Genomic DNA, 9,743 nt, shown 5'->3' with positions numbered 1-9,743 from the left:
TTTTTTTGCTTATGATATCTTTCCGTTTCTTTTTCTGATATTTTGGTTTGTTATTATTTGAATTGTCATATGTTAAATATATATAAATATAAATATAAATATATATATATATATATATATATTTATTTATTATTTTCATGTTTGTACCCCATAATATATATTTTCCTTTTGTGGTAATTTATTGCATTATTATTATTTTTCTTTTAAATCTTCAAGTGAATAAAGATATGAATATTAACTTTTGAAAAAGTAAAAGATGGTGTCTGTAGAAAAGAAAGGAAGCAAAATACATGTGTTTCTTATAAATAATCCTAAGGAGAATGATAAAAAAAAAGAAGATGCATTAAGTAATACAAAAGATAATAAAATAAGCAAAGAAAATAACTGTGATAAAAATGAAAAGAATATAAATAATAATGATGAAATCGTAAGAGGTGATGAGAAAGGTTGTAATGAACATAAGAATAATGAAAGGGTTGAAGAAATCATTACTCATAAAATATATCATCCCCAAGTAAAAATTGTAAAGGTAAGTTGTGGAAAAAGAATAATTGGTTTTCTGTCAGTGTCTGGTAAAATATATTGTTGGCATTTGAATGAATTAAATGACTTTGATAAGAATGTACCATATTTATTAGTAGATAATATAATAAAACATAAGTCTATACATGACGTTAGTTGTGGTGAAAACCATATAGCTTTCTTATCTAAAGAAGGAGAATTATTTACTTATGGTGATAATACCTATGCCCAATCAGGAATAGCATATAACGGCAGCAATAATAATAACAACAATATTGATCATAATAATAATAATATTTGTTGTAATGATGATGGTATGCTTGATATAAATACTTTTAACAAATTATATAATAATAATAATAATAATTATAATTATAATAACAAATTAAAAAATTATAAAAAATATAAAGTACACAAAGTTAATACACAAAATAATATTGTAAAATGTGTATATGCTTCAGACAAATTCACCCTATTTTTAACCATTGAAGGTATTTTATACGGTGTTGGTTTAATAAATGAACATATACTTAAAGGAGATATGAATAAAGATAAAATTAATAAAATATTAACAAAACCACATGTTATAAATACAAATAATATATCTTTTAAAAAAATTTCTATAGGACATAATTTTCTTCTAGGTATAGATATGCACAATGATGTATATTCCTGGGGGAAAAATGAAAAAGGTGTATTAGGACATACTAATAATTCAAATGATTCTCATTATCCAAAAAAAATAGATAACCTGTCTAAAGCAAACTTTATAAGTGCAGGCAAAATATGCATATGTATAACATCAGACGAAGATATATATATATGGGGTGATAATTATGGGAATAAACCAAACTTAATTAAAAATAAATTTGATTCTATGCATATTAATAATAATTTTATTATTGGTATATCCCCACAAAAAAATATCTGGGTAAAAAATATTGATAATCTCTCACATGGATATTATATAAATAATCTTAAAATAAACTTGTGTTCGTCATACGATAATTTAATAATAGGAGTAGAAAATTTAGATATCAACTCTAAGGAAAATTATAACAAACATCTCAATGTTTCAACTAGCCAAACAAAAAATGAAATCAGTCAGATGCAAAATATTACCCAAAATAATAGTGACTGTGGTGACTTACATGCAGATATTTCTGATAAAAAAAATTTCATCGATATTGTTAATACGAATATTAGTATGGTGTCTGATGAGGTAAAGGGAAATGATCAGAACGATTCGGAAAAACTTAATATGGATGAAATGAAAATTGAAAAAATTGACACCAAAAGAGATGGTTATAACATAAAAGATGGTGATGACATAAAAGATGGTGATGACATAAAAGATGGTGATGACATAAAAGATGGTGATAAGATAAAAGATGGTGATAAGATAAAAGATGGTGATAAGATAAAAGATGGTGATAACCTAAAAGATGGTGATCGTAAAAACAATGTTGTCGTGAACATTTCTAATAAGAATATCGATTCATCAGATGTCAAATCGGCAAATAATAATTATTCTCAAAATAGTGAGAGAAATATTCATAATAAAAAAATTGATGATAGATTTAAAGAATCAAATACACAATTTCATAATGAAAAAGAAATATATTCCTTTTTTACAAATGATGTGTATGAAAAAAATAGTTTTCTACAAAATAATAATAAAAGCAAAATCGAAAAAAATAAAAAAGAAACATCTTTATTAGAAGATACATTAAAAGAAAATAATCCAAGTATTTCTATTAATAATAATGAAACAAATAGTAAATGTAATGATTACCATACATTTAATTGTAATATTAATGACAATAATATAAATACTTATACAAATGATGATATAAAATTGTCTTTATTAAATGTTGAAGATACATCTGTAGATTTTAGTATAAGTAATAGTAAAAAAGAAAAGGATTCCCAAAATAATGAAGAGGTGGGTTTAAATTTAGATGTAAGAAAAAATAATTTGGAAAATAACATGAAAAATGATACTTTTAATAATAAAAATAGTGTTACCATAAATGATGCACAAAATGATATAGAAGAATATATATATAATTCTAAACAAGATGATGTTAGTTGTGATGATTCAAGTGTGGATAAAGATATAACAAAAAATAATTATGAAGGCATACCCGTAGTTGAAGTACAAGATGATGAATATTATGAGGAGGACGTAGAGGATAATGATGAAGATGATGATGAAGAAGATGATGATAAAGAAGATGATGATAAAGAAGATGATGATAAAGAAGATGATGATGAAAATGATGATGATGATCATGACGATGAAAATGATGATGATAACAACGACGATAATAAATATCATATTGTTAATTATGATGATGATACAAATAACGAATATGAAGATGAAGAAAGTTTTTTATCTACAAATTTTTATGGAGAAAAAAACAATTCAGATAATATAAATCATAAAAATATTATTATAATTAATAAAAAATCATCAGACAAAGATAATATTGTTTTAAAATCATCTTTAAAAAAATCTTCAAGTAGTGATGGTATAAAAAAAAGTGTGTCCTTTTCTAAGTATGTATATGATTTAGCTAAGAATAATTACGAACCTATGAATTTTAAATCTTTTGATGATATTACAATGTCCGAAATGAATCAGGACGATAACATAAATGTTACAATACCTGAACAGACATTTGGTCAATCAACAAATAAAATATATGAAAAGGACATGAATAATGATACTAGTGATAACATTTTAGATACCACAAATAATTATGAATCAACATTTGAAATGAAGGATAATTTAAAGGGAAAAAAAGATAATCATGGTAAGGATTTATTAAATAGTCACAAGCAAAATGAAAAAGAAGTTATTCAAATAAATCATCTCATAACAAATATGAATAAAAATAACACTCTAAAGGAAGAAGTACAAAATAATAAGAATCATTATGAGTATGTAAAAAAGGATATAAATGAAGATATATGTAAAAATGATGTGAACAATTTGGGAACGGATAGTACAAACAATAAATTTGGTGTAATATCGAATTTGGATAGTACAAACAATAAATTTGGTGTAATATCGAATTTGGATAGTACAAACAATAAATTTGGTGTAACATCAAATTTGGATAGTATTATAAAATTTTCGGATGAAGATAAAGAACAAATATATAACAAAAGTTTGAACAATACTTTTTACAACACGAAGGAATCAAAAAAATTTACAGAGGAGGAAAAAAAAAAGGTTAATATTTCTTTAGATCCAAACAAGGATAATAAAGATAACAATAATATAAATAATAACTATGAAGACATTCATAAGGATGGATATATTCTTCGTAATTATCGTACAAATGAAAATATGGAAGAAGAAAAAAACAATTCGTCTTTTCTTATAAATCAAAATATAAATATAAATATAAATAGTAATATGAATAAAAAGCATATGGACGAATTGAATTTCATTCATAATAATAATAATAATAATATATATGACAATAATAATAATATTTATATATATGATAATTATACTAATGTGATGAAAAATAAAATGAAGATATGTTGTACAAAATATTCATATAAGAATGTTTTAAAAAATAGAGATAAAATATATAATACAAATTATGATTGTGTTAATATTAGAAGAAGAAAAAATATAGAATTTATCTTAACAAATTGTAATTATAAGACTAATGTTTTAAAAGTTAAACATAGTATGAAGAAAAGAAAGAAAAATATGATAATAGAAAATAAAATGTATGACTTGTTAAAAAAATTAAAAAATAAAGATCATAATATAAAATTATTATACAATCATTTATATTTAATAAAAGAAAGGGAAGCACATATTTTAAGGATAAGGAATTATAAAGTAGGATATCTAAATAAAGGGAATCATATTTCTCGTAAACAACAAAATAATAATATTATTAAAAAGAAAAGAAGTATATCTTCTTTTTCTTTAAATCAACAAGATAATTCAAATGATAATTCGGATGTTAATTCATCTAATATTATAAACAATATTCATTATATAAATGATGATATAGAAAAAAAGAAATTGAATGAATATTATAAAAATGTAGATAATAATGATGATGATGATAATAATAATAATAATAGTAATATGTTAAAGAAAAAAAATATAAAAGACAAAAATACAAATATAACTAAAAAGAATAGTTCTTACATGGTTTCAGAAAATTATATATTATATAATGATAATAAAAAAAGTGATAGTAATAATAAAGCACAAAAAGAAAAAATAATAATAAAAAAAAAAAAAAAAAATATACAAAATGATAAAAATAAAAACAATGAAAACAATTTGTTATTATATGAAAAATATATTATTAATAATATAAGTAAACCGTTAGACTTGGATGAAAAAAAATGGACATCTACTATTATTAAATCCAAAAAAAAGGATGAAAATGTTACAAAGAAATATAATGATGGTAATAATATTGTTAAGAAAAGGAGTACATCACTTGATAACAAAAAAAAAAATAAAGTAATAGATATTAAATATAAGGATCATATAAATTTATTAAAATCACAAGTTCATATAGGAAAAAATAAAATAGATAAACAAAATGATAAAATTATTTCAGATAATTTATCTTCATCAACAAAAACAAAAAAAAAAAATATTGTTGCATCAAAAAAAATGAAAACTACAAAAAATGGAATAAAATCGAATAAAAGAAGTAGTTCTGTTATATTAGCTAATGAATTAATTGAAAAAAAAAATATTAAAAATTTGTCGGATGATACATCAAAAAAATTATTATTTATGTCTTACTTAAATGTTAATACACAAAATAAAAATTATTCTTCGATTATTAATAATGATAATAATTATGATGATGATAACAAAAATTATGATGATAACAAAAATTATGATGATAACAAAAATTATGATGATAACAAAAATTATGATGATAACAAAAAATATGATGATGATGATAACAATAATAATAATAATAGTTGTAGAAGTATTAGAAAGAATGAAAAAAAAAGAATACCCTTAAAAATTAAGAGAAACGCATCAGCAACATTTATCCATAGTGTAAATAATTATAAAAAAAAAGACGAAACATATAACACCTTCTCAAGAATTAAAAATTGTAATTATTATTCCGATACAGATAAAAGAAAAACACCTACACATTATGTAGAAAATATGAACATGTCATCTAACCCTTTTGTTCAAAATCATATAAATAATAAAATCGAATATGAAAAATATACGAAGGATTATATGACTAAAGATCAAATCATACGTGAACAAGATAATATGAATTCTTTATATTTTGATGAGATGAAAAAGATAAAAAAGGACGGTTCAAGTTTTTCTCTATATAACAATGTTAATTATGGTAAGACTATAGTTCAGGATGATAATAACATGGACCATATTAATGGTAGTGATTATAATATGAAGAAAAATAAAATAAGCAAACAAACAAATGTATATTCATTAATTAAACAAAAGAAAACAGAAAAGAATATAGAAACTACATCGAATAGAAATGTTACCAAGAAGATTAAAGAAAAGATTCAAAAGAAAAAAAAGAAAACTGATGATGAACATGTGAATAGTGTGAATCCACAAACGAATCAACACGAGACCGACATTGTTCTATTTGATGATGAAAGTAAAAAGATAAAAAAGAATAAGAAAGAAAATGATAGTACTACTAATAAGGACACTAAAAAGAAGTTATTAAAAAAATTATGCACAAAAATCGAAGTCATGAAAAATAATATGATGGAAGAAAAAAGAAGAAAAAAAAAAAATAAAGTAAATGATGATAGTAATAATAATAATAATAATAATAATAATAATTATAATAGTAATAATTATTTTAATATTAATGAACATAGAGACAACTATGATAATATTATTATAAATAAAAGTAATAATCCTCCTAATTATAACAAATTTAATAATAATTTAATAGATGATACACAAATTGAAGTCGAAAATACAAATGATAAAAAGTATAAGATATTATTGTCTAATGTGAAGGATAAATTATATAAGAATAAAATAAAAGAAGAAAAAAAACATAAGAAATATATAAGAAAAATATACAAAGATATGAAACATATTTATAACGAATATAATAATATGAAGAAAGAAAAAGAACATGCAAAAAAAAGTATTGAATATCTGAAATTTTTATTAGAAAATACTGTAATAAAAAGTAATGAAATGCTTCGAATTAATAAAAATTCTTTTGAACATTATATAGAAAAAATTCAAAAAGAAAATAATATTTTAAAAAATGAATTAGATGAAGAATCTTACCAACATCATTATGATTTACAACAACTAGTTTGTAAAATAAAGGAATTAGAGAAATCTAAAGAAGAAGCTATAAACCAAAATGAAGAATATAATAAAAAGATAATGGATTTATGTTTTGAATGTGATACTTTAAAAAAGAAAGAAATAGAATTAAACAAAAATATAGATGATCAGAAAATACATATAGAAAAAGAAAAAAAAAAAAAAAAATATATTTTAAAAAAAATCGAAAATGCTTTAAAAATATGGGAAAATGATTACAATATGTTAAAAGATAAATATAATAATTTGATATTATCAAACGAACAAGTTATAAATAATAATGAGATATTAAAAAATGAAATAAATAAATTAAAAGATCAAGTGTGTAATAAAGAAAATATAATTCATAATAAGATAGATGAAATTAATCAAATAAATCAAAAATATATATTATTAACAAAAGAATGTAAACTAAAAAATGAATATGTACCTAATGAATCAGATATGGTATATAAAAAATATAAAAATATGGAAGAATATTATAAAAAAAATATAGACAATTTACAAAATGAGTTATTATCTAAACAAAATCAATTAAGATATAAAGATGAACGAATTTTATTTTTACAAGATGAACAAAAAACTTATTTAAAAAAATATTTTAATATATCTAAAGGATTAAATAATATTATGGATAAATTAAAAGAAAGTTATAATATTAATATGAATAATGAAGAACATATGGAAATAATTCTTACCAATTTTATTAATACTATTATAAACAATTTAGAAGATATTAAAGAATTTAAAACAAATGAAAAATTAAAAGATAAAATTATTCATATATTTGATAATTCATTAAAGAATAATAAATTATTACCTGTTCATAATTATAACAATATATCTGATCAGAATTATTTTCTCAAATCAAGGAATGGACTTTCTTTATCTCAACATAGCATTGAGAATAATATTACAAATAAAAACAACAATAAAAATAGAAATAATAATGCTAATAATAATTATAATAATCAAGATAATACTTTAAATTCTACAACAAAGAATTTACTCAACTCTTCTAATAATTCAAAGAATCAACATCTCCAAAGAATGGTTTTGGAAGAAATGGATGATATATTAAATTTGTTAGAAGAAATTAAAGAAAATCAATTATCTCACAACGATTTATTATCCGTAAAAAATAAAACAGCCCAAGTAACAAATGAGTTTATAGATATTAATAAGAACGAAAATAATTATAATAACGGTGAAGAATTTAATAGTAATAACATATATGATGATCACCATTGTTCTATAGATTCTAATGAAAACAGTGATTATCTCAAAAATATATATGATGAAGATGTGCAAAATGTACCATGTGACATGAATATGAAATGTGAAAAAATGAAATATAAAAATATTAATAGTAATGTGCAGCATAATTTAAGAAAAGGGAAAAATAAAATGAATCAATCGGAAATTAATAATTCTGTATCTAATATGTGTAATGATATAATAAAACATGAGAAACATGGGAAACATGAGCAACATGGTAAACATGAGCAACATGATAAACATGAGAAACATTGTCAACATGGTAAACATGGCCAACATGACCAACATGATCAACATGACCAACATGGCCAACATGATCAACATGACCAACATGGCCAACATGATCAACATGACCAACATGACCAACATGACCAACATGATCAACACGATGAGCTACTAAACACGGATGAACAACAAACAGATGGTCATATGATATCCCGAAATGTAAGAAAAAAACATAAAAATGAAGGAACCAATAAAAAAGGCAATGGAAAGTATATAAATGCTTCCAATCTAGAACATGTTAATAGTAATGGTATTAATAAAAAACACGATGAACAATATTTAGGAACACAAATAAGAGAATTAAGTTTTTATGATATCAAAAATAATATGAGTAATAATGAGAAAATAAATCTGAAAGGACCGTTACCAAATCAAATGAGCAGTTATATAAAAAAAAATAAAGAAAAGCAATTAAAAGAAAAAGAGACAGAAGAAAGAAGGAATCGAGATAATATCTGCCTAAGTGATCATATAGATTATTGTAACAATAAAGATTATTCTAATAACCAAAATGTATGTGATGACCAAAATGTATGTGATGACCAAAATGTATGTGATGACCAAGATGTATGTGATAACCAAAGTTTTTGTGATAACCAAAGTTTTTGTGATGACCAAATTTTTTGTGATGACCAAAGTTTTTGTGATGACCAAAGTTTTTGTGATGACCAAAGTTTTTGTGATAACCAAAATTTTTGTGATAACCAAAGTTTTTGTGATAACCAAAGTTTTTGTGATGACCAAAGTTTTTGTGATAACAAAAGTTTTTGTGATGACCAATCTTTCTTTGATCCTCAGATGAACCATAAGAAAACCCAATTAAAAGAAATTACCAACAATCATTTGTCATCAAATGATAAAAATGAAAAGTTGGAAAAAAAAAATTTGAAGAACCATATAAATTATACAACAAAAAAAACTGTCTCTAAGAATATAACAAATGAACAGGAGTTATATAAAAACTGTAAAAGAAAAGAAAAAAAAAAATCATTCAATGATATGTTAGATAAAATATTTGATACACCTATGGATAATACATCAATGAATGAAAATATGTCCAATATACAAAACTTAATAGAAAATAATATAAAAAATATTTATGGTACAGAAGATTATTAATGTTATTTAATAAAAACGAAAAAATAAATTAATCAAATATTTTCCAAGTTTTTCTCTTTTTTTTTAACATTTTATTATTATCTATAACATATCTTATTATGTATGTATAGTTTTTTTTTTTTTTTTTTGTGAGTAGTTCATATTAAATGAAAATAAATAAATAAATATATATATATATATATAT

General features: G+C 21.7%; 1 protein-coding gene across 1 annotated transcript; it reads left to right on the top strand.

The window, feature by feature from the left end:
- Window positions 1-256: 256 nt before the first annotated feature.
- On the top strand, window positions 257-9,559 carry PRSY57_0917900 (regulator of chromosome condensation, putative; the record flags this gene model as incomplete). Its single annotated transcript, XM_012907418.2, has 1 exon — window positions 257-9,559. One exon carries the CDS (start codon window positions 257-259, stop codon window positions 9,557-9,559), a length of 9,303 nt encoding a protein of 3,100 aa, XP_012762872.2.
- Window positions 9,560-9,743: the final 184 nt, after the last annotated feature.

The sequence above is a fragment of the Plasmodium reichenowi genome, chromosome 9 (assembly GCF_001601855.1).
Source record: "Plasmodium reichenowi strain SY57 chromosome 9, whole genome shotgun sequence".
Classification (NCBI taxonomy): domain Eukaryota; phylum Apicomplexa; class Aconoidasida; order Haemosporida; family Plasmodiidae; genus Plasmodium; species Plasmodium reichenowi.
Note: the sequence above shows the minus strand (reverse complement) of the source record. Positions and strands in the feature narration are given on the sequence as shown.